We start from the raw sequence: 27,942 nt of genomic DNA on the forward strand, positions 1-27,942 counted from the left end.
GTCATTTTCAACATTGCACTCCAAGCTAAACCAGGAGCTGTGAAATAGTGGGCAGGATCTAATCCATAACAATTTTTATTATGACAGAGTGATCTAAAAGCTTCAAACACATCAGCTAACAATAAAACATGTTTTTAGATATAAATCATGATATTCTCCAAGGTTCTTTATCTTAAATATTTTCCATATTTCTTGTGCATGTTTATATTCCTTATCACTTATCTCTTCTTCATAAAGGTTATTATAGAAACTTTCTTTTGAAGGAAGTTGTGTTTCTTTCAATCTCATAAATGAATCCATATAATCATAAGGATAAATTCCCTTACTTGTAAGAATTTTCTCTTTACTTTGAATTTCATTCCTTGTTTGAATTTCCTCTCTCGTGAGAATTCCTTCTTTAATCAGAATTTAATCTTTAATCTGAATTTCCTCTTTAGTTAGAATTTCATTCATTGTTCGAATTTTCTTTATAATTAGAATTTCATCTTCTGTTAGAATTTCTTCATTAATTTCCTCATTAATTCGAATTTCCTCTTTACTTTGAATTCTCTCTTTAATCTGAATTTCCTCTTTAGTGAGAATTTCCTCTTTTGGAAAGAATGAATTAAGATTTGGAAAAGAGTCCGTGGAGCTTGGATTTGATGCGAGGTAGGCTAGTGGTGTTCCCATAAACTTGTAAGAATCTAGAAACCTAATACGAGTTAAAGGTTTTGTGAATATCATTTTTGTAAATGAAATATACTTTTGACTTGTGTTTGTTATGGCAGAAATATTCCCTGGTGTTTTTGAAAGTTCATTTATAAATAGATGTGTATCATAGTTGGCGCTGTTGTGAAGAAAGACTGGAATAAAAGAAGGTAATTTATAATTAAGATTACAACAGGAATGAGCGGGACCTCTATATTTACCAGTAAGATGACAATGATTCCTAACTTTAGACTCCTTAATTTCCCCCTCACAAATATGACAGATATTGTTCTTTCTAAATTCTAATTTTTCTTCTTTGGTTAATTTCATCGGTTCATTTGTTTCTTTCATTAATCCCTGTGTCGAAAGAGGCGACCAGGGTTGTGTCAGGAAGGGCATCCGGCGTAAAACATGTGCCAAATCACTATGCGGATCATACGGATGATCCGCTGTGGCGACCCCGAACGGGAGCAGCCGAAAGCAGAAGAAGAAGATTTGTTTCTTTCATTAATTTAGTGAGTCTTATACAATCCTTTTCTAATCGTTTTACAAACTCTTGTGAAGCTTTTTTTCCACTATAATGTTCAAGTTTGTTATACTTTTCTCCAACAGATGATTTGATATAATAACAGAAACCACAAGGAATATGTTTTTGATATTTATTTGTATATGATTCTTTTGGATTAGGAGAAGCAGTATTTATCTTTTTAAGGATACACTCAAAATGAGCGTATATCACAAATGGGTGCATGATAGATTTATTATAATCTTCAAAAGAAATCTTTTCACCAGGTTTAGGCATTGTAATTACAGCTGATTTATGATTACTACAATATTTTGAATGTTGTTCTAATCGTTCTTTTGTATGAAATGAATTAAGACATCGCTTACAAGGATATATTTTGTTTGCTGTTCTGAATACCTGAGAAGAGATTAATCTTGATAAATTATTGATGTATGTGTAATGTGAATTATTTCCAACACTAAAATATAAAAGATCAATGTGTGTTTCTTCATTTTTATAGTTGTTTGAAATTTTTAATATTTGAACTTTGTTTGTATCCGTTAATCCATATACATTAATAGAAAGATTATTCTTTTTCTCAAATTTAGGAATATCTGTTAGTGGCATTGGGAATTTAAAATCTTTAATGTCCAAGGTAGTCTCATATTTCATATATTGTTTTACTCTTTCTGAATTACATTTTGGTGGATGAAAGTGAGCAAGAACAGACCAGAGAAAACATTTATTATCATTGTTCTTAATATTAACAACTGCCTTCTTTAGTTTTATTTCTTTTGGTAATTCAATATAAGAAGAAGCTTTAAGAGGGTTTGATTTTAGAATGTGTATATCTAAAAAGATGATTTTTTTTAATGTTGAATCCACTTCCAACCACTGTATTATCAACATCCTCCTCTTGTTTTGATAGTTCTTCATCAACCCCACCATTCAAAAAATCTTGAAATGATGTTATAAAATGAAGATCTGTTCTCATATAAGGAGTTTTTTCTTCATCTTGTCTTTTCATATTCATTTTCACTCCCATATAAAACTTTAAAGTTTTCATTTCTTTTAATGTCTTTTTAATAACTTTTTCAACATCAGGTTTCACTATTTCAATTGATTCAGCTATTGATGATGGACCGGTTTCTCCAAATTGAAAAATCCTTATTTTTATATGCCCTTGAAATGCCCCATCAGTGTTTTCAATACAATAGTCTCCCTTTACTTTAAACTCATTTTTCTTGTGTTTTTGTGATTGAAGATGTCGATTATAACTTCTCTTCAAAACATCCTTTGAACAGATATCACAATGTTTTCTTTCCAACTCAAGAGGAGATATTTTATGAAATAGATTAAATGTGTGTTTGTTGGTTCGGAGGTGTTTTCTATAATGTTTATATTTGTGATTACAAACATCGCAGTATGTTGTATTCACCATATTTATATAATAAATCTTTGCTGAAACTAAAATTTTCTTGATGAAAATTTCGTTTATTTTACAGGTGAATCTGTGCTTAAAACCATTTTATCCTCCAACTTTTTCACTAAATAAATACAATGTTTCAAGACACAAAAGACAAGTTTCAATCAATCTCTACATTTGTTAAAGATACTGAGAAATATGTCAAGGATGTAAAATTGAACAAAGATAAATATAACAACTATTGGATAAAAATAATTATGGTAAATAATATGAGTTCTTCAATTTCCTTCAGTGGAAGGGCTTTTAGTATACCTGGTAGAACATCAATTAAAGTATCTCTAACAAAAGTTTCTCCTCTCCTTCTGGTAATATATTCAAAACTAGAAAAAGCAATGAAACAAGAAAAAGTATCAAAAAACAAAAACCTTATGGATGAAGCTTTGGAAAGAAAAGATAAGACCATCTGTAATATGCAAGGAGAAATTTGTATTTTTTTCAACAACCCTAAAGATGTAAATCCTGATGAAATAAAGGATGTTAATATATCAGGTGAAATGACATTTCGTTCAATAGTAGTTAACGATCATTTTAAAATTACCTTTATTATAAAAAATGTTGTCGTTGAATCTGGTAATGAAAAAAAGTATATCGATATCGATGGTAATATTATTAAATATGAGTCAATATACAACTGAAAGTATAGATGAATTTCAGTTGAAGTAAAGTTTTACTTTATAAATATGCTAGACTTTCCTGATTCTCCATATGACAAATTTGAGAATTGTCCTGCGTGTGAAAGACGGGGATGAAACACAGAGTCAAAAGCCTATAAACAATGTATATTCTGTGATTATCTTCCAATTAATGATAATAAAAAATATAAAAAGGAAAATAATTCTTTTCGATTTACACCAAAAATGAATTACTTTACAAGATTGATTAGAGAAATGAATGTAAAGTATGAGGGTGATAACACACCTTTCCTTACAAGGGAAGAAACTGAACGTATTAGAGAAATGTTCAAAGGATTGTTGTTATATATTATTCATGGATGTGATTTTCAGGGAAATATCAACACAAGATATTGCATAAATAAAATAATGGATTATCTTGAAATTAAACCTGAACTTAGGATAAAATATAGTTTCTAAAAAAGCCAATAATAAATTAAATAACCTGTTTTCCAAATATATAAATGAATGATTTTTTACCTATTTGGGAAAATAAGATAAAATTTAACAACCATAAAAATCTCCCAAATTCATTAAGATCTCATAGTTGGTTCAAGTGGATGTGGAAAAACCTGCTTACTTTTAAAGATGCTCCTCACTCCCAACTTTTTAGATTATGATAATTTAATAATTTTCACAAAGTCGAGTTTTCAACCAGAGTATCAACTACTCTCACAAGGTTTTAATGCTGGTCTTCAAAAAGAAGATATAATCGGTTTATTTAAACGTCAAAAAAACCTAAATGATTATAACATTGAAGATATAATTCAACTATTTTGTGACACACAGAGATGTAAAAAGAAATCAAATCCGATAACTTGTGTTCTTAGTGATAATACGGATGATATACCATCTCCCCAAGATTTGAATAAATCAAAAAAGAACCTCGTTATCTTTGATGATTGTGTTAATGAGAGAAACCAAACGGTAATGGACAGCTACTACACAAGAGGGAGACATTCTTCTTGTAATTGTATTTATCTTAGTCAATCGTACTTTCAACTTCCTCGTCGTTCCATCAGAAACAATGCTAATACTTTTATTTTATTCAAGTTAAATTCAATAGATATCAATAATTTTTGGAGAGATAATTGTTCTACATTATGTAGTAAAAAGAAATTTGAGGATTACATGAAGCACACGACTGAAAAATATAAATATATTGTTGTGAAACAAGATGAGAAATTAAGGGATATATTTTTTGTTTTATAAACAATTACATATGTAAATGACAACTATTATTGTAAATCTTGTGGGTAAATCTGCTTCTGGAAAAAACTTTCATAAATCAAGGTTCTTGTGTAGTACAAATGAGAATATTGTAAATTTACTTAAAAAACACCCCGTGATACGCATTGTATCAACAACAACTAGAGCAATAAGACCTGGAGAAGTAAAAGGTGAAGATTATCACTATATTTCAGTGGAGGAACATATGCGATTGAGGAATGAAGGTCAAATATTTGAGGAGGTTTCTCTTGGTACAACAAAATATTCACATTGTAAGAGTGAGTTCAGGAAACTAAAATCTGGTGGTCTTGGGATATTAGAAACTAATCCAGAAGGAACGAGACAAATTATTAAACATCTGAGCGGAGTGAAGATTTTATCATTCGGTTTTGATGTTGATGAAGAAACTCAACGCAAACGTATGAAAAGCAGAGATGCAAGTATGAGTGAAGAAGAAATTACAACTCGCATTAATGTTAATAAAGAATTTGATGAAATATTTCAAGAAAAGGATTTATTTGAACACATCTACTTGAATGATGAAGAAAAGGAAAATTTCCCTGTTGATCTTTACAATTCATTAAATGATATTTTACAATAAATAAATGGATGCAAAAGAAAGAGCAAGAAGATTTCAGGAACATCAAGAGTTGGTTTCAAAAGTTGTAAAACAACAGGAAGACATAAAGAAGAAACGCAGACAGAAACTAACAGGCGAAGAAGCATTTGAAAGAAAACAAGAGAAATTTTTTAAACCACTTTTAAAAACTTCCCAAGAAAAAATGAAAGATGTTTCCACAGTTCCCACAGTAGAATATACTCCTAAAAAACTTCAAATGTTAAAAGATTTTGATCAAATGAAGGAGGAAGAATTAGAGCATTTAGGAGAATTAGAATATGAAGATGAAGGTTTATTTCAACAACTGAAAGAGATTAATCGACCCCCTGATTATATTGTGAATGCTCTTCAAAACAATGAATATTCAGCGGATTCAAAAACCAAAGCAGGACTCATTCCAACAGAACAACCAGCAATATTTCATCTTGTTCAAGAAAAGGTATTGATATTTAATGATGAATTAAGGTTCTTGGGTTCTGCTAAACCCCCTGTTAAACTAACTCCGAGATTAATGTTTCTTCTCACAAAAAGATGGAAGACAAGGTTCAACTGTGAGGGATGAATCAAAGTATATTGATAAACCATTGGATATGAAAAATAATGATGATAGAGTATATATTGATCTGCTGAACACTCTAAATTATAGGGTTAGTATTTCTAGTAAAAGTAGGAAAAATGAGAAGGAGAAACACATTATTCAGGCTTTAAGTATCCTTGGTTCAGGTATTAGTTTTCTTCCAAATGACCCATCGCAATTAGTTAATAGACTGTTATTGTTGTTTGGTAGTAAGAATGCTGGAAATAACAATGGTTTTAATGAAGCATCAGCCATTTTAGACCAGTTGATGAACATGAAAATAATTAATAAATCTCAATATAAAGACATTTTATCTCATATTAAATAAGATGAGAAGCACAATCCTGAGTTTTAATTTCACAACAAGCGACCACACATCTTCATTCCCATACCCACTACAACTTGACCCAACAAAAGAATATGAGGCATCTTTATTGTCCATGGAAACTTTCATACCTTATTTAATATAACTGATAAAAATGACAAGTTTAGTTATAATCCCGGAAGTGGATACAAAACAATAACAGTCTCACCTGGAGCATATGAGATTTCTCAAATATCTTCCGAAATTGCTCGTCTTATGAAAGAACAGGGTGATGAACCAAAAATATTGTTATAGACATTCAAAAACATACTTCAAAATCAACGATTAAAGTTAAAACTAACTACAAGGTTGATTTCACAATTGATAATTCATTTAGAGAGTTATTGGGTTTCTCCTCAAAAAAGATTGAAACTAATGGGACGTTTTACAGTGATAATGTCATTCAAATATCCTCAGGAATAAATTCGGTGTAAATTCACTGTGATTTGATTGATGGTGCTTATAATGATGGAAAAAAAACAAATACAATATTTTCATTCAGCGCATACTCAATCCCAATTGGTTATAAATTCAATATGGAACCCAAAAATTTGGTTTATCTCCCTGTGTCAGGAAAAACCATACACAGAGTAAATTTTAGGATAACCGACCAAGACAATCGTATGATTTCTTTTAATGGAGAAGTTATATCCATCAGAATTCACCTACGTGAAGTTTTCCAATAAATAAATACGATGGTTATTGTGAGGAAACACGAGTTGGGAAAATATAAAATAATTACAGGGGATGGGATGTTCCTTTCCCCATACTACAAGGGTGAAGGTATGTATCTTGGTAGAGGATACTATAAACCTAAGAGACAAAGGGGTGTTGGACATCAATTTAGAGGAGATGGGATAATTGATACTCTCATGGGTATTGGTTCAACTATTCTTAAACATAAAGATCTAATTGGTTCAACTGCTTCTGCTGTGGGAAATGTAGCAGGTGCTGTAAAGAGCATAAAAGATGCCCAGAAGGAATCTCATAAATTACAAACAATAAAAGAAATTAAGAAAGGCAAAACTCATTTGTCCCCCCAAGAACGACAGAAAATAATTCGAATACTTGGATCAGGGTTTCAAAAGTTTTAACATCTTTTTTTTCCTAAATAAATACAAGTATGGAAGCAATTGATAATATCTATGATTTGGATGATACTATTTTTACCTCAAACTCCACTAAAAAAGAAGATTACTTCAAGGTAAATGCAATAACTGGAACAGACTGGAATACGAATGGTATAAAAAGTTTTGAAATAAATCATCAACAAACCTATTTGAATCTCTCCGAAAGTTTCTTGTTGTGTAAATTTAAATTCACTAAAGCTGGGAATAACACAAACGCTACACTTGTAAATGATTTCTTCTGGAAAATGTTTGATAGTGTGCGTTTGTATATTGGAACACAAGAAGTTGAAGCGGTTGATTATGTCTCTGCTGTATCTGAAATGATGAAATTTACACTCTATACATTCAGTGATAGAATGGGAAAGGGGTCTGTCGAAGGTTTTATTCCTGATATGTCAACGGGAACAAACACAGACCCTGGATATACTCAAAGGAAAGGAGCGTATAATGATGATACAAAAGCAGAAAATAGTTTTACTGTGGCAGTTCCTCTTCAAGGTATATTTGGATTTTGTGATCATGATAAAGTTCTGTATGGTCTTAAAATTAGATTTCAACTCCAAAGGAATGATAATGAAAATAGATTGCTTTTTGGTGTTGGTAGTGCTTTTGGTGAACAGAATAAATTTGTAATTGAGGAAATGAGTTGGTATATCAGTGAATATACTCCTAATCTTAAAAAAGAAGAGATGTTGAATAGAAGACTTAACTCAAAGAAACCACTCAGTGTATCATACCTCAAAAGAAGATGTCAACACGTTAAACTCAACCAAACCACTTACACGTGGAATTTGGGTGTTCTGGAAGGAAAGCCACGATATCTGTGGATCATTTTTAAAAATCCAGATGGTGATACTGCGACTGATAAGAATAATGCATTGAGTGATAATGCTAAGGTGAAACAACTTCGCGTTTCACTAGATGGAACATTTTATCCATGAGATAGATTGGAAATTAATTGGGAAAAAAATGATTTTGCTGAAGCATACAAGTCTTACCAAAAGGTGTGTGAAAGTAATGGAAATAAAGAACCTATTTTGGATATGACAGCATTTAAAAGTTTGTATACAATCTATGCGTTTGACCTGAGCGCTCAAAAGGAAACTATAAAGTCTAATCGAGTGGATACTTCCCTATACATTGAAAGAGGAGAGAGTGAAGAAGTTGATACATATTGTTTGCTTTTGGAAGAAACAGAATTGCAGATTAATACAGATAATGGTGTGATGATTAGTCTCACATAATTTTTTGTTAAATAAATGAGTGGCAAAGTACCAACTGGGGCATATGTTAATCAAATCAATCTTCATAAACTATCATCTTGTGTTCAAAATCAAAAGCCTTGTACGATTAACGTTAATACAATTCAGAGAAAAGGAGCAGTAAGAATTGATGTTTTGCTCACAAGAGAACAGGTTAAAATCTTGAATGACACTGGCTCACTTAAAATTAAAATGACAAAACCAATGTTGAAAAAATATTCAATAAGAGAGACGAGTGGAGGATTTCTCCCATTTCTAATTCCTTTATTTGCTGGTTTAAGTGCGGTTGGAGCATTGACGGGTGGTATTTCAACAGCGGTGAAAACTGCCAACGAAAGGAAGGCTCAACTCCAGGCACAAAAAGAATTGGAAAGACATAACAAAGAGTTGGAGAAACAAATTAGTGGAAGTGGTGTAATTGTAGATTTTGCTGAAAGCTTGAAGGTCTGCCTGATAAAGCGAGATTGTTAGTTGGAGATATGCTTTCTTCTATAGCACAAGCAGGTGTAAAATTAACGAAAAGAGGTAATGGATTATTTCTTTCTAATAAATAAATGAGCATTGATGAGTGGTTTAAAGAATTTGGAAAGAATACAACATGAAATTTACAACTTGTCAAATATTGTAAGAAATTAAAAATTCATAATGTGGTTATTTGTATGAGAGATGAATTAACAAATGTGCCGAAACATACAAAGAATATTATTATGAACTTAGAAGATAATAATGGGAATGGTTCTCATTGGGTTTGTATTTTTAATAGTCAAGACAAATATTATTTTGATAGTTTTGGTCTTCCACCACCTGTTGAAGTCATAAAATTCTTACAGAATGGTGTTTATCAAACATTTCAAGTCCAAGAATTAAATTCCAAGTGTTGTGGTCAATTATGTCTATATGTGTTATTTCAACTCAACAAAAATAAAAAATTTTATGATATTATTTTTAATCTAATATAAATGACATGTTGGTAAAGATGGTTCTATCTTTGGTGTATCCCAAGAACTGGATATTGATTTATCAAATCATTACACAAAGGCACAGGCTGAACGACATAAATATAATATAACCAAAAATATTAACATGAAAAATGCTTATAAATTAAAAAAATTATCCAAGCCCGACTGACGCGAATGACTTGGTTCGATTAAGCGATTTATCACAATATATATCTTTAAATAAAACGGCTGTGTATTTCAAAGATACAGAAGTGTTGATATTATCTCCAGGTCATGCAGAATTCACAGTTCGAATTAAAATAAATTTTTTATGAAGAAGGGCGTATCGTTTGGATGAGAATAGAACAATGGGGGTATGATATGAATGATTTAGGGTATAATTGGTCATTTAAAATTGACCTCGAAGACCTGGAACAATTAAATCAGTCTCGTAAGGAAGAATATTATCCACTTGGTATCGAGAATGAGTTTTGTGGGGCCACGATTAGTAAACAACAAATAAAAGAACTTAATAAGGGTAAATATAATAATGGTTTTGCCCTTGTTTATATCATGAAAACAGAAAAAACAGGATTATATATAATAAGTAAGGAAATACAAAATGATTTAACTATGGGAAGATGGGGAGGTGTTTCGTGCCATAATATTATTCTAACATATATTTCTAATTCATAAATGACAGCAAGAAAGCTTCAAGAAAATTATCATTTCTGTGTCCAAGCATACCTTCAAGAAAAGGGTATTCGGTATTTTAATAAATATGTTCTACAACATAAGAATGAGGTATTTTCAATAAAAGATTGGCATTATGCTGATGTTGATAAACCGACAACTTTAGATTTAATTAGAATGTTAAATAATGAAAAAATTATAAAGTTAAGAAAAGGTAAGGCTCTTTTAGAAATTCAAAAGAAATTTTATTGGTTTCCTGTTGTAAAAAAAATTATTTTGGATACAGGAATAACAAGAAATCCTGATGAATATATGTATGATATTCTATGGGGTGTAAGCGATTCAAGGATAATAAGGGATGAGGAAGGAGTTGAAGAAGAGAGGGAAGAGGAGGAAAAGGAGAGGAGAGGGAGAAGAGAGAAGGAGAGGGAGGAGAGAGAGAAGGAGGAGAGGGAGAAGAAAGAGGAGGAAAAAGAGAAGAGAGAGGAGGAGAGGGAGAAGAGAGAGAAGGAGGAGAGGGAGAAGAGAGAGAAGGAGAGGGAGAAGAGAGAGAAGGAGAGGGAGGAAAGAGCGAGACTAAATAAATATGAAAATATGAAAACCGATGAGATTAAAAAAAGATTGGGGGTATTACAGAAAATAAATCAACCCACCGAGGAGGAAAACAAAGAATTGACAAGTCTATTTGAAATATTTTCTACAAGACTATTGACATCGACAAGATATTCATTTTAATTCAAGTTTTTCATTTTTATTTTTTTTCTTAAATAAATGGAGGTGAGAGTGAAGGCATTTCTAAGGATTCTTTATGTTTTAAAAATTAAGATTCAAATGTGCATGTTGGAAACTAAAAAGGTTTTTGCACTCTGCAGGAATTTTTCACATAAATAAATGAGTTATTGTCTCAAATGTAAAAAGAAAACTAATACTAAAAATATTTCATATATTAAAAGTAAAAATAACAGGGTTATACAAAAAGGTATATGTTCGGTGTGTGGTTCAAAAAAAATCAATTTATCTCCAAACACAAACTAGGAGGAGATATACAAAAGTTTTTATCAGGAAGTAAATTTACAACTACTGGAATACCAGGGGAATTACATCTTCCAGGGTATTCTTTCTGTGGTCCAGGCACAAACTTCGATAAAAGATTAGATGAGGCAGACAATCCTAAATCATGGAGTAAACCCATCAATAGAGTTGATGAAGTGTGCATGAGACACGATATTGATTATGGGAATACCACAACGTTGGAAGAAAAGCATGAAGCCGATAGAGAAATGTTGTATAATTTGTCTCTGATACAAAATCCAACCTTGAGAGAAAAAGTTGATCGGTTCATTGTGAAGAAGATGATCCGTGCTAAATTGAAACTTGGACTTGGAAATTCAAAAAACTTATAGGCTCTAATGATGTCATTAAGACTGAAGAGCAATTAGCTGATGAATTACATAAACCAATATTCACAAAGTTTCGTAGAAGGAAAGTTTATTCCAAGGAAGTTGATTATATCTGGTCCGCTGAGTTGATTGAACTCAATAACGATAAGGGGTACAAGTATGCTTTAACCGTTATTGATTTGAGGAGTAGATACGCATGGGTTGTCCCTTTAAAAAACAAAACAGGAAATACTCTTATGTTTGCCTTTCAACAGATATTTAATAAAAGTAAGAGAAAACCTAAAAAATTGTGGACTGATTAGGGTAGAGAGTTTTATTACAAGACATTTATGAATTTTCTAAAAAAAATAACAGTATTACATTATACAGTACCTTTAATGAAGGGAAGGCAGTTGTTGTTGAACGTTTTAATCGTACCTTAAAAGAGAGATTATATAAAAAATTCACACAACTCGGTTCACAACAATGGTCATCTTTTATTCAGGATATTGTGGATAAGTATAACGACACGATTCACACGTCAACAAATATGAAACCATAAGAAACATTAACAAAATTAAAATATGAAAAAGAGATTAATGTCAGAAAACCCAAGTTTAAAGTTGGTGATATCGTAAGAATATATAGGTGGAAATCTCATTTTGAAAAGGGTTATACGAAACGATGGACGAACGAGCTTTTTAAAATTGTTGATGTAATCGATACGGTTCCTTGGACTTATAAGATACATGATTTGGAAGGGGAAGAGATTTTAGGTTCATTTTATTCACAGGAATTACAAAAGACAAAACTAAGCAGATAATACCCATGGGAGCAATGGGTTGTCCCTTCACTCCCTTCTCCTATACACCGTTGTGGACACTCGAGGGCCAAGACCGAGGTGTATAACAGAATATAATGTGTTTCAAGGGGGACGTTCTTAGATCTGTGAACCCCAAACACAGAATCCTCAACTGAATAGTTGAGGCTTAACTTTTGTTTGTTGGTGTGTGTGTGTGTGTGTGTGTGTGTGTGTGTGTGTGTGTGTGTGTGTGTGTGTGTGTGTGTGTGTGTGTGTTTAATGGGAGCAATGGGTTGGCGCTTCACTCCCTCCTACTACACCATTGTGGACACTCGAGGGCCAAGTCCGAGGTGTATAATAGTATATAATGTGTGTCAAGGGGTGGACGTTCTTAGATCTGTGAACCCCAAACACAGAATCCTCAACTGAATAGTCAAGGCTTAACTTTGTTTGTTGATGTGTGTGTGTGTGTGTGTGTGTGTGTCCCCCAACCCTCACATTCAAAATCTCAACCCCAACCCTCACATTCAAAATCTCAACCCCAACTCAATCCTCGCCCAACACAATGTCTTTTTCAAAATGAGATTTCCACCTATATATATATATATATTTTTAACGTTTTTTTTTTTTTTTTCTCTTCTTCCAATTCTGTCTTTTAAGGCTTTCAGGTTTGATGACGTAGAAAGGGGGAGTAAGCCTGCACTTTCTTCCCAGAACGAACAATGTATATTTTTTATGTTTTTTTCTCTTCTTCCAATTCTGTCTTTTAAGGCTTTCAGGTTTGATGACGTAGAAAGGGGGAGTAAGCCTGCACTTTCTTCCCAGAACTTTCTTGATCTTGCTCCCATCAAGCACCATCTGACAAATAACTACATCGATAGGTTTAGATCCCAAAGAGTGATAGCAACTCCAAAAGTCTCCAAAATATAAATAAATAAAATAATAATAATAAATAAATAAATAAGTCTCCAAAAAAGTTTCAAGTCTCCAACATAAACCCAACTTTCCAAGTCTTCAAGGTATAACCACATTCCCGTTAAGTTTCCAAAATATGTATCACATTGTGAGTTATCAAGCCAGAACCCACATTTCAAGTATTCAAAATAAAACCAACTTACAAAGTCTCTTAAGGATAACTCATTTCCTGAATTTTTTTTAAATTTGTGAGTCTCCAAGGTAGGCCCCATATTTAGAACCATCTTGGCAGAACCCTTTTCCTGAGTCTCCAAGGTAGTTATTTAAACCATCAAGGCAGAACCCTTTTCCTGAGTCTCCAAGGTAGTTATTTAAACCATCAAGGCAGAACTCATTTACTGATTTTTTCAAAATTTGTGAGTCTCCAAGGTAAAACTTGTATTCTGGCTCATCAAGGTATAACTTGTTCAGTGGGTATTGTCTTGATAACTCACAATGAGTACTATTGCTGTAAAACTCTTTTTCAGGATTTTGCTGGTCTCCAAGGTATAACTCTTTGGTTGGGTCATCAAGGACGAACTCGTTCTGTGGGTCTTGGTCGCTCACAAGGTCTTCAACCAAGCCAACAATTTCACCCCAAGTTGTAGCAAAAGCAGTATTTTCATTTCGTATTTCAGATACAATTTCCTGTGAGAGAAAATAATAATGTATTAATCAAGTGATTTAATTATTAAATGAGTATGCTTCAATCAAAGTTTGAAAATAGGAAAATAAAAATCTTACCTGAACAGATAAGAGGTTTGAATCCAGTTCATCAACTTGAAGGTTTAGTTCCATACAAGTCGGAGAGTTCCAAGGAACCCCAAAGTCATCCCACTCAAGGTCTTGCTCATTCTGTAGGTCTTGGTCGCTCACAAGGTCTTCAACCAAGCCAACAATTTCGCCCCAAGTTGTGGCAAAATCGGTATTTTCATATTTCATTTCAGATACAATTTCCTGTGAGAGGAAATAATAATGTATTAATTAAGTTATTTAATTATTAAACGAGTCGATGTTTAAAAGGAACTAAAAATAGGAAAATAAAATCTTACCTCAAAGAGGTTTGAATCCAGTTCATCAACTTGAAGGTTTAGTTCCATACAAGTCAGAGAGTTCCAGGCAAGCACACAGCACACCATCACCAGCAAAAAAAATGTTTAAAATGTAGCCTGAGCTTGAGGCTTTTATAGGGAAAGACTGGTGGGTGTGGTTTCCTTTGGAAATTCCCTGGGCAAGCCCAGGCAAGCCTTTGTTGGGAAATTTTTCAAAACCATAACATGCTGTAATTTTCTAGTGATTTCTTTGTGAGTCAGAGATGAACTGGAAATGCTGTAAGAGTAGGTGGGGCTTAGCAAAAGTAGGTGGGGCTTAGGAAAAGTGGGCGTGGCTTATAAAAAACCTCATGAAAAGTGGGCGGGGTTTAGCAAAAGTGGGCGGGACTTAAAGAAAAGTGGGCGGGGGTTATAAAAATCCACAGAGAAGTGGGCGGGGCTTAGAGGATAGTGGGCGTGGCTTATGGAATATCTCGTGAAAAGTGGGCGGGGCTTAAAGAAAAGTGGGCATGGCTTAACAAAAAATAACCTGTGGCTCAGGAGGTGGTCAAACAAGAGCATTAAGAGAAGTTTATCATTTCGTAATGGCACAAAAGGGGTATCTTAAAAAAATATAAAGATTCAAATGTTTTGTTTTTCAATATTTTAGATGGGGATTATTGTGCAAAGAAAATTAAACTATTGAAGGAATTTGAGAATGAACAAATCTTTATAGGTTCAATGAGTGAGATAAACAATATGCATCGGTTATTTGATAAAGAGTGTCCCGAGGCTTAGACGTTTCAGATATTTCTTTTGAATCACCTTCAACAAATCACATTACCACTTTAGTACTTGAACAAATCTTTATCTTATTGCATGGGTTATTTGAAAAAAAGTGTCCCCAGGTTAAAAGGGGAGACAAATAAATATACCTTGGGATAAAAAGGGGGTTTATTTTTAGGGGAAAAAAATATGAATCGCTGAAAATCCCCCATTCATTTACATGGGGAAAAGTGAGCCAGAATCAGTATATTCACCCGACTGCTGTGTAGCTAATTAAGTCCCACCTCCAGCCAGTTTAGGACAGGAATTTCTGGAAATTTGCCCAGGATGTCAATGATAACTCACCTACTCGATGCAGACGCATCTTCAAATTAACGTCCATCCTTGGGACAGCACACTTTGTAATCCAATGCCCTGCCTGTGAAACTCCAATACTGCAGTTGATAGTTAGGTTGGGAATCAAACCCAGACTATACAGCTCAAAGTTAAGTGTTCAACCACTGAGATATTTTAACAAACCCACTGTTTGAGATAAATGGCTCTTAATCCTTAATCAAACAATCACTGCATTGATAAATTATTGTGACTGATATTATGCAGGTTATTTTAAACAAAATATAAGAATTCTCTTATGATAAGTAGAAATATTTTTTCACAAAATTTTGAAAACTTTCATTGACCTTGATCTCATCCTTTATCTGAATTTCCAGTTCCAAGTTTAGCCCCAATTTTTTTATCTTGCATTTCATTGACTTGAGTCACACTCATGTCTGAGCTTTGGACATGATTCCTACATAACTGATATTGAGCCATGAAAGATGTGGAGAACATTTCTCTTTCCCTACAACCCATCCCCTCACACTTCACATCCCATCATCCCTGTTGTTTCTTCAGGTCTCTTTCTTACTGGTGCCAGAAGGTGTGCAAGTCGCTGTCCTAAGGGATACGCTCTTGAACCATCACACCAAGTGTGCAAGCCTTGTCCACGTGGGTGTGCTGACTGCAACCCCAATGGGAATTGCCAACGATGCTTGGACAACCGAGAGCCTGACTCTGAAGAAACATTCTACCTACATCAAGGATCCTGCCTTGTGGAGTGTCCTGAGTACATTCACTGATTATTACTATTATTATTATTATTATTATTATTTTAAATAAATTTTAAACTTAAAATTTTAATTTTGTGATGCTTCTATCTTATGCCAATGATATTGTCCTAACTGAATTAAGATAATGTCATCAGGATGCAAGGGCTGATTTATCTTGTGGAAAATCATGCAAGTTACACACTTTAAGCATTAATAACAATACTCTCTGCCTTGCTCATTGGTGTGAAAGTACAGGTTCAAGTGCAAAGTTTACTAGAATGAGCAATCAGGGATTAAAGGACTTGTTTTCTGTAGTTTTATGGGATATATTTCATTGACATACTCACATTGTAATAGTACATACTTGATGGGTGTACTCACATTCTAATTATACATACTCTATAGACAAACTCACATTCTAATTATACATACTTTATAGACAAACACACATTCTAATTATACATACTTTATAGACAAACTCACATTCTAATTTTACATACTTTATAGACAAACACACATTCTAATTATACATACTTTATAGACAAACTCACATTCTAATTAGACATACTTTATAGACATACTCACATTCTAATAGTACATACTTTATAGACAAACTCACATTCTAATTATACATACTTTATAGACATACTCACATTATAATAGTACATACTTTATAGACATACTCATTCTCATCATACATACTTTATAGACAAACTCACATTCCAATAATAATACATACTTTATAGACAAACTCACATTCTAATTATACATACTTTATTGACAAACTCGCATTCTAATTGTACATACTTGATGGGTGTACTCACATTCTAATTATACATACTTTATAGACAAACTCTCATTCTAATTATACATACTTTATAGACAAACTCACATTCTAATTATACATACTTTATAGACAAACTCACATTCTAATTATACATACTTTTATAGACAAACTCACATTCTAATTGTACATACTTTACAGACAAACTCACATTCTAATTTTCATACTTTATGGACAAACTCACATTCTAATTATACATACTTTATAGACAAACTCACATTCTAATTGTTCATACTTTATAGACAAACTCACATTCTAATTATATATACTTTATAGACAAACTCACATTCTAATTATACATACTTTATAGACAAACTCATATTCTAATGAAACATACTTTATAGACAAACTCACATTCTAATTGTGCATACTTTATCGACAAACTCACATTCTAATTATACATACTTTATCGACAAACTCACATTCTAATTATACATACTTTATAGACAAACTCACATTCTAATTATACATACTTTATAGACAAACTCACATTCTAATTATACATACGTTATAGACATACTCACATTCTAATTATACATACGTTATAGACATACTCACATTCTAATTATACATACTTTATTGGCGTACTCACATTATAATTGCAAATACTTTTTTGACGTACTTACAGGTAGTGTTTGTGGCTTATCTTGGCACATTCTGTGCAGGCATCCATCCATTGGGACCATACTCTGTGCAGAGCGTTAGTGCTGCCGAAGCAGTCTCCTTGGCTATTGGGTACAATTCTGGACAGGTCGCCACTCCAATACAGTATACCAGCAAGCTGGCTCTCATTTTGCAGACCTCGGTAGGATAACAGGCAGAATCAACCCCACCTCGTATTAATTCAACAGCCGAGTGGGATTTGAACTCAGGATCCAAGGATCCCAAGCCCACCACCCTAACCATTAAGCCAACACCAGACTTAGACAAACAGAAACAGACAGACCCAAATGCAATACCCTCTCCTCTGGTGAGGGTAATAATAATCTTTATCCTTTCCCACTCCATGATTTTTATTTCACAATATTTCATAACTCTCCCTATATGAACAAGTTTCTCACATTGAAATTGTGGGTCAACTGAAAAGGGATTTTTTAATTTTTGTAGGTGATACAGATTTCCCTCTCTCTCACCTTTTCCCCATTCCCTTCCTTCATGAATCATTTAAATTGGAAACATTTTCATTCAAAGAATAAGTGATGAAGTCACATATACATAAAAAATATATATATGTTATTTACATGCAGGTGAATTTGGAGGCATTTTTACGATTAAAGGGTTGGGGCTGTTCTGTGTCCTCACAACAGTATGATTCTTCTGTGGAATGATCAAACACACTCCTTTGTGACACACACACACACACACACACACACACACACACACACACACACACACACACACACACACACACACACACACACACACACACACACACACACACACGTTGGTGGGGCATGCTTGCAGATACTGGTAGGCCATAATACATCCGGACCTAGCTTCGTCATCCGTGTTACAGAGCTGGGGATAACTTCATTTCTTTCACAGTAATTATGAAATATTACACTTTTTTCAAACATCTTTATCCCTATAGCGAAATATTGCACATAAATCGAAAAAAAAATAGATAAAATCACAGCTAAGAGTATTGAAATATTAGTGAACTCACGTGATAAATTTGGTGAATGGGAAAACCATTATAGAACATTGCGGCACAACTGCAGCTAATTAGCGCAATTGAACAATCACAAGTGACTTTCTATCCAGCATGACCACCGATGAAGGCAATATTGTGATGCCTACATATGTTGACTCAGATAAGAAGACTGCCGAGTTTATGACAAAATTTTGTGTTATGCACGTTGTTTATTCAACAGAGTAATTTAATTCAGTTTAACAATGGATTCATCAGTTTTTGACTGATTGTGAGCAGTACAAGAGCCAAGTTGTCACGGACACCGCAGCTGATCTCGGTTTAGATTTCGACGATACACAATGGTGCGTCACCCCTCAACCAACAAATGACAAGATAGGATATCATTAAGAGTGTTACAAATGCTTCTGTGATGTCAGTAAAGTCACGAGGAAGGCCAAGGATCAAAACAAGAAATGTAATGCTCAAGGTGTGGCTTTTCAGGGAATCTTTTCATCTCTTCCCCTTGTTTAGATTGGAGTGCCCCCAAGGCAGTGGTCTGGACCCAGTCCTATTCATAATCTTCATTAATGATCTCTCCGACATTCTGGAAAATCATCTTTATCTCTTTAATGATGATTCAACCCTCTGCCGTGAGATCCCTCATCCTTCAGATAGGCAGCCTCTTCCATTTCTTCAGACCTTGATATAATCACAAGCTGGTCAAACACTTGGAATATGTCAACAGCCATAAATCTCACACACTCACCCTATCTCTCAAAAAGGACCATCTGGAAAACCCACCCATCTACTTTCTTAACAATCCTCAACAAACCACTTGAAAAAAAGTCACTCAAAGTTTTGGGCCTCACCATGAGCCATGATCTTTATTGGGCACACCACATTTCCAAGATGGCCTCCAAAACTAGTCCCCAACTGGGCATCCTCCATCGCACAAAGTCCCTCATTGGCACACCTGAACTCCTATCCACCTACAAGGCCTTCGTCTGCAGCTTGATGTGGTACTGATCTCCCCTCTGTACTGGCTCCCCTGCCTCACATCTTGCTCAACTTGATGCTGTGAAAACCAAGGCCTTCAAAATCATCAAAATCTCTCGTGATGAAGCCGAGTCCATGGGCCTATCACTTCTCCATCGCAGACAAGTCAGCGATCTCTCTGTCTTCTACCGCATCCTTTCTGGTCTTGCACCCTCTGCTCTTTCCTTGCTCCCCCCTCCCCTTTCCCCAGGTTTCTGCAGGGCACATGCAGTCCACCATCAACCTCCTTCGGGTGAAACTCCCAAAATGCAAAATCACTGCTCACCTCTACGCATTCATTCCTGTCTTTTCCCACCTGTGGAACCAACTTCCACATTCTCTTCAATCTCATGCTTCCCTCCAGATCTGCAAGAAAGCTGTTCACCACAATCTCAGATCATCCCCCATCCAAAACGATGAGCATTTTTTTCTACCCCAGTTAATCACCCACCACCACCACCAAGCCCACCTCCTTCTGAATTTATGGTTTTCCCTTCCTTAGTGTTTCCTTCTGTATCCATCTTGTCCACCCCATACATACTATGCTACCCCTCATTCCTCCCCACACCCCTTACCTTATCCAGACCTCCCTCAATTTTATCCCTCTAATCTGCTGTTGGCAGTCCCCCCCCCCCTCTTTCTACTGTTCCTTTTGTTATGTTGCTTCCTGATCTATTCAGTGTTTTAACTCTTCCACAACTCTGTATACAAAAAAAAATTAAAAAGTGCGAATGGTCCGAATTCACAAATGCCATGACACGTTCGTTTATTGGTTGTTCAGCTTGGCTCACCCCATCTTTGGGTTTATAGGAGGATTTTCATGCCTGGCTTATCATCATTAAGAAAGGTTAGCAGAGGCACATCTTGTTACGTGTTGCGAACCAAAACTTTGTCAATGACTTGTTTCAATTAAAAGTTGGAGAATTCAGCATGGATTATTTTGATTTTACTCCCACTGCAAGTCTTTACGTGTGCTAATACACAAATATAATTTGTTTGTGTAGAAGAAGTTCAACTTAACTCCTGAGAAGGTAACTGAACAGATTCTGTGCAGTCGGTGAGTGAAGGATTCAATGTTGTTGGTTGGTGTTTAAAAGTCCAACATTTTTCATACTTAACGTGTAGATGACCTAAGGTCTATTTATACTGAACCATTCTTGCCATCCTTACCTTTCCAGCAGAAAGAATGGTAGATGTATGGAATGACGGATGTTGCATTCCATGTTTCTCATGTTGCTCTTAGAGGATACTTTGAGTCGAGTGACAATGGGACGTGTATGACTTGTGCACACGAATGCCAAGCATGCGACGGTGATGCCCACCATTGTGTCGGCTGTACCAGTGGCATGGTGCTACAAGAAGGAACGTGTCGGCACGAATGTCAGCCACGATATTTCTTGGATAGGCTGGGCAGCTGTCACCGCTGCCCTCTGCATTGTGAGCATTGTACGAATGCTTCATCCTGCACTGGTAAGTTCACTCAGACCCAGATGCGTACATGACTTCATGTCGAATGTTGTTTTCAGGTGTAAAGTGCTGTAATGTAGAACAAATGTGTATCATTTTTCCTGTGTGTATCGCACAACAAATAAGATGTGAAAGTTAAATGTACTTGACGAAAGATATTGATCCAGACATTACAGATGGAATACGTATCTTTCTGTACCCACAGAATGCAGCTTCTTGAACTCTCTACTCGAAGGCCGGTGCTATGCAATATGCCCCTTCGGCCATTTTGAAGGCACGGGTGCCAATGACGGCCACTGCGTTCCATGTCATACAAGCTGTGCCTCTTGTTCTGGCCCTGGAGTGACTAATTGCGAGGCCTGCCCCCCTCATTTTCCTCATCTGTTTCAAGGCCAATGCCTCACTGAATGTCCACAGGGCATGTTTTATAGCACACACAGTGCAGACTGCCAAGGTAACCTGTCCTTTATTGGCACAATTATTGCCAAACCAATCAATCATTCTTTCATGTATTAATCGCTTTAAGTTGGTTATACCGCTGAACAAACTGATCTTGTGCAATTACTATCGGCAGTGGATTCTAAACTGAATTCGACATGGCTAAAGCTGCCATTGTGGTGACATTTAGGCAGGTTGTTGCATCAAAGAATACCTAATCATTAAATGTAGGCCTTTCACCAGCTTCACCATCTGCTGGAACCTGCTTGTGGATATTAACTATCAAACAGTACCTTTTAAAAGGACTTGGCCCTTGTTCATTTACAGTACCTTTGAAAAGACTAGACCAATCGCATTCGAAATTCCTCTATTCTTCGGGTTGCTGCTTCAGCAGCATGTCCAAGTGTGATTAAACAATAGCCAGGCATTCTATATGAAAGACAGCCACAAAAAGAGTGTGCAAGGGTCCATATAATTTCACCCTCATCAGCCAATCAAAAAATTTGATTCAAAGCTCCAGCAGATGAGTCCTTTTATCCAGCTCTTAAAGCATTCAGGATACCATGAATGAAAGTGAGTGGAAATCACAAACACCTTCACTGACAAAACAGAAGAAGCAAAGATCGCAGAGAAAGAGATTTTTTTTTTCAATGACAACACTTAAGGGGGTTGTCTACGCTTTAAGTACCGGTCTTGGATGTATGTTTGTGTCTCCAGGTTGGACCAGCATGACCAAAGTAGCTTATAGTTCATTAACAACATTTTCACAGATCTGCATTTGCTATACACACGAATGTAGGGAAACAAATAAATGTAGCTAACATTTTAAGGTCAAAAACAAAGCTTCTTATGACATTTTAACCTCAAGCATTATCATTTGTTTTTTGTTCACGGACAATTCAAATATATTTTCATGTGCAGCAATATCCGCTCCCTCCCGGAGCGAATGATGGTGTCAGTGATTGGTTAACCAAAACCATGTTATTGGTAAAATGTCGTTTGGATGTCACAAATATGAGCAACATATACACTTAATGTGTGCAGTTAAGTACAAATACAAACGTAAACATTCATGAAATTTGTACTTTTTGTGACTTGTGATGAATATGCTTCACACAATTTACCAATATGTATCGTTATGTCGTGGTTAAAAGGACTTGAATGTATGTATCATCTCTCCCCACTCTCAGGGGGTAAGGCACCAAGCACGGAAGCAAACTTTGGTGAAGATCAGCCATACATACATACATACATACATACATACATGCAATATTGGCATATATTAGTATGATAGTAAACACAGATTTGTGACAATGTTAGATACTAGCAGGGGTTCCCGTTGTTGACCGGTGCTGTTCTAATCCTTTTGGCATTTTGAAGAAATCAAATTTTGTTGTTTTTTTTGTATTTTTTGTGGGGGCCGAAAACACTTCCCTACACCAACTCAGGAATGGGGTCAGGGATCATTTACTATCACTTCCTACATAGCTGCAAAGGCTTCTGCACTATCGGGCGATTAAATATATATGTATATATGAAACCTTTTTTTTTTGAAAATTTACAAAATTTGTTTTTGCCGAAAACACTCCCCGACATTCATTCATTGATGAACCTCTGAAAGTTTGACGAAGATCCGTTTGGCAATCTCTGAGAAAAATGGCAACACACAGACAGACAGACAGACAGACAGACAGACAGACAGACAGACAGACACACACAGACAAACATCTCTCATATTGTTTAGATTTCCTTTAAGTTTCCTTTAAATACAAAGTGAAACATTTTCTATGTTGCAATCAACCGGCTGAGTTTCTTTATTGCAATATGGTGATTGTAGGATGAAATCATGACTCCATTGGATTGGCAATGGCAAACCATAGTGTTCCTTGCTGTGGGGATCTGCATCAGTATTATAACCACAACCAAATAATGGCAATGCAACCTGCAGATTACTGCATATCATACAAATTAATGAATGAATGTGTAGCTTGAAGTGTTTGGTGTTTCACAGACAAGGTGATTCATCAACATATGTGCCATCCCTTGGATGGATGTTAAATGGGTGTCCCGTCTTCCAGCATTAGTTAGTGGGCATTAAAGATTCCACAGTGTCCTTCACGAAGAGGAGGTGAGCTATTGCTGGCACCTTGAAACAAATATTGAATTCCTGCCCTGACTTCTTGAGTCGGAGTAGTGACCTGACCAGGATTGTAGCCTAGTAACTGCTTCGGCAACACCAATGTTCTGCATAGGACATGGTATATGATGATGATGATGATGATGATGATGATGATGATGATTATTGGAGTGCAATTTTGTTTCTTCAAGAAAACGTACTCGAATGTCACAAAAATTACTTTGTTGCACAGCACAGCTTCTTTCTTCATCGAGTCGCATTCTCAAAGGGAGCAGGTATTTACTGGTGTCTATATAATAATACTCTTGTCACATCTGTCTCTGTCTGTCTGCTGGGAACACAGGACAAAATACAGTGTGTTCAATTGTGTGTGTCTTTCCTGAAGTGCAGAGGGCTGATGCGGGCATGCTTTCAGGCACCTCTTCCGATCTGGTCTCACTCTTGGCTGTCCATTACCATACTGAAGGTGTCTGTCTGTCTGTCTGTCTGTCTGTCTGTCTGTCTGTCTGTCTGTCTGTCTGTCTCTCTCTCTCTCTCTCTCTCTCTCTCTCTCTCTCTCTCTCTCTCTCTCTCTCTCTCTCTAGCAGGGGAGGGTGTCTGGCTGATAACTGGGTGCTCCGGGCTGTACGAGTCCAGTGTGGTGAACTGGAGACAAGAAGAGAGCTTTGATGGTAAGATAGAGATGATGATCCCAACTGTGTGTCTCAGCACAGCGAGGAGAGAAGAAACAGGATTTCTATGTCACTGGCTAGGCTTCCCAGCTGGATCTCTTAGAGATAGATGAGAGCTCTGTCTTTCTGGCTGAACATCCCGGGTGTATCCCTTTGAGAGGTGTGAATGTCCGGCTTTGTATCTGGCCAGTCCTCCGGCCCCCATCCACGTGGGTCTTGAGCATGCACTCTCGGTGTCCCAGCTGTGCAAGGTAGCACACGTGGCTCATCTTTCATTGTAAAATCTGTTTGGTGCTTTGTTGATAGCTCTGCATCGAAAGGGAACAAGGGAGATAAAGTGAAAGAAGGAAGAAAGTCTGTGTAGGCCAGTGTGTCTGGCGACCACGCCCAGGAGCTCTCACTAGATCAGCCCTTCTGCCTCGGACTGATTCTCGTTCGCTCTGGCTTTCCTTCAAGGGTTCCCTCCAGACTCCAGCTTTTTATCGGAGCTCCAGCAGTCTCGTTCTCACAGCACCCAGATGCGGCGTGCCGTTCTGAACTTGAACTCCGACTTTTATAGCCAAAAATGTGTTCTCCACCATTCCCGCATATCTCCCGATCCAATAGCTTCCCTATCAGTTGGCCGTTTGATCTGGCAAAGCACAGTGGTCACCTCAAAGCTTGGCAGTGTGGCGGAGAGTGAAGGTTTTGGTGGTGTCAGTTCTTTCGGTGCCAGACTCTCAATAAGGTGTATTAAGCATTCCATTTCAAGTATAATCTCGATATTTGTGAAATTGTAGCTTGAATAGTGTGTTTTCTACCTTGGTGCCGAGATTTGGGAAGTGCTGCATGGCTGAGGTTCAGCGGCATGCATACCGTCCGGCGCTGTTGTTTCCCGCCTCTTTGATGTTGTTCCGATGGTGAATGCAGTATTTTTCTGTGTGGCACGTGGGTGAAGTTTTTTTTTTTGTGTCGTGTTGTGTAAAGCATTTTGTAAAATGGGTTGGATCTCTGGTAGCTTGTACCTGTTGCTATATTTGAGCCTGGGGAGTAACTGCTGAAATCTATCTGTCCGGGTTCTTCTGGACATCTTTGTTCTTTGTTCCTTTCACACTTCTTTCTAATTATTTTCACTTGTCTTTATTGATTGTAATTCTTGCTTTTTCATTTGTTTTTGTCTCTTTTACCCTTTATTAACCTCTGCCATCTTCGAAGATGGATGGAGGTTACTGTTTTCACCCCTTTCTGTTTGTTTGTTTGTTTGTTTGTGAACAGTCTCCTCTTCTTCTTCCTCTTTCGGCTTGCTCCCATTAGAGGTCGCCACAGCGCATCAACCGTCTCCATTTCGCTCTATCCTCCACATCTTCCATTGACACTCAAACCACCCGCATGTCCGCCCTCACCGCATCCATGAACCTCTTCTTTGGCCTTCCTCTTCTCTTCCTGCCTGGCGGCTCCATCTTCATATCAACATCCTTTTCCCGATATACTCCGTTACCCTCCTGTGCACATGTCCAAACCATCTCAATCTCGCCTCTCTCACTTTGTCTCCAAACCGTCCTACCTGCGCTGTCCCTCGAATATACTAATTCCTTATCCTATCCATCCTCGTCACTCCCAACGAGAATCGCAGCATCTTTAACTCTGCCAGCTCCAGCTCCGCTTCCTATCTTATTGTTAGTGCCACCGCCTCCAAACCATACAACATAGCTGGTCTCACTACCGTCTTATATACTTTCCCCTTCACTTGACGGACGAGATCAGACTGGAGTCTCCATGGACTATGATGTTCGCGGATGACATCATGATCTGCAGGGAGACACAGCTACCCTTCTGTCACAAATCACTCCTGCAACTCTTCTCCACCCACTCGATCCTGCCTGCACTCTCTTTTTCACTTCTCTCCCACACTCTCCGTTACTTTGGACAGTTGATCCCAAGTATTTAAACCAATCCACCTTCCCCACCTCAACTTGCAACCGCACCATACCACCACCCTCCCTCTCATTTACGCACATGTACTCCATCTTACTCCGACTGACTATCATTCCCCTTCTCTCCAGTGCATACCTCCACCTCTCAAGGCTCGCCTCAGCCTGCTCCCTACTCTCCCTACAGATCATGATGTCATCCGCGAACATCATAGTCCATGGAGACTCCAGTCTGATCTCGTCCGTCAACCTGTCCATCACCATTGCAAACAGGAAAGGGCTCAGAGTCGATCCTTGGTGCAATCCCACTTTTACCTTAAACCGGTCCGTCATTCCTACCGCACACCTCACCGCTGTCACACTGTCCTCATACATATCCTGCACGATCCTCACATACTTCTCCACCACTCCCGACTTCCTCATACAATGCCACAACTCCTCTCTTGGCACCCTATCATAAGCTTTCTCTAAATCCACAAACACACAATGTAACTCCTTCTGGCCTTCCCTATACTTCTCCATCAACATTCTCAAAGCAAACATCGCATCAGTGGTGCTCTTTCCTGGCATAAACCCATATTGCTGCTCACAGATCATCACCTCTCCTCTCAACCAAGCTTCCACTACTCTTTCCCACAACTTCATGGTGTGGCTTAACAACTTTATCCCTCTGTAATTTCCACAGCTCTGCACATCACCCTTATTCTTGAAAATCGGAACCAGTACACTTAATCTCCACTCCTCCGGCATCCTCTCACTTTCCAAGACTTTATTAAACAATCTGGTTAACAACCCCACTGCCATCTCTCCTAAGCACTTCCATGCCTCCACTGGTATACCATCTGGGCCAACCACCTTTCCACTTTTCATCTTCTTCATAGCAGTCCTCACTTCATCCTAACTGATCCACCCCACTTCCAGATTCACTATCTCTACATCTTCCAACCTTCTCTCTCTCTCTCTCTCATTTTCTTCATTCATCAGCTCCTCAAAGTACTCCATCCACCTTCTCAACACACTCTCCTCGCTCGTCAGCACATTCCCATTTGCCTCCTTTATCACCCTAACCTGCAGCACATCCTTCCCAGCTCGGTCCCTCTGTCTTGCCAATCGGTATAAATCCTTTTCCCCTTCTTTTGTATCCACCTTCTCATACAGCTCGTCATGTGCCTTTTCCTTGGCCTTTGCCACCTCTCTTTTTGCCTTTCGCCACCACTCCTTGTACTCCTGCCTACTTTCTTCATCTCTCTGACTATCCCACTTCTTTTTCGCCAACCCCTTCTTCCTTATACTTTCCTGTACTTCCTCATTCCACCACCAAATCTCCTTATCTTCCTTTCTCTGTCCAGATGTCACACCAAGTACCTTCCTAGCTATCTCCCTCACAACTTCTGCTGTCATTGTCCAATCATCCCACCCATCTTTACCACCATCCAACGCCTGTCTCACCTCCTCCCTAAATTTCACGCAACAGTCTTCCTCCTTCAGCTTCCACCATCTGGTCCTTGGTTCAGCCCTCACTCTCTTCCTCAACCTCACCTCGAAAGTCATCCTACAGACCACCAATCGATGCTGTCGAGCTACACTCTCCCCTGCCACCACCTT

General features: G+C 36.8%; 1 protein-coding gene across 2 annotated transcripts in view; it reads left to right on the top strand.

Moving 5' to 3' along the window:
* LOC147015256 (proprotein convertase subtilisin/kexin type 5-like) overlaps positions 1-27,942 on the top strand; it is a 117,685-nt gene that overhangs the window by 76,663 nt on the left and 13,080 nt on the right. For both annotated transcript variants that reach the window (XM_085849836.1, XM_085849835.1), the window contains exons 8-10: positions 16,009-16,219; positions 20,958-21,184; positions 21,387-21,635. In XM_085849836.1, the coding sequence (XP_085705962.1) occupies positions 16,009-16,219; positions 20,958-21,184; positions 21,387-21,635 (687 nt within the window). The remainder of the gene's footprint in view (positions 1-16,008; positions 16,220-20,957; positions 21,185-21,386; positions 21,636-27,942) is intronic.

Source organism: Eptatretus burgeri, chromosome 12, assembly GCF_056783735.1.
Source record: "Eptatretus burgeri isolate ZD-2024b chromosome 12, Ebu_testis_v1, whole genome shotgun sequence".
Taxonomy (NCBI): Eukaryota; Metazoa; Chordata; class Myxini; order Myxiniformes; family Myxinidae; genus Eptatretus; species Eptatretus burgeri.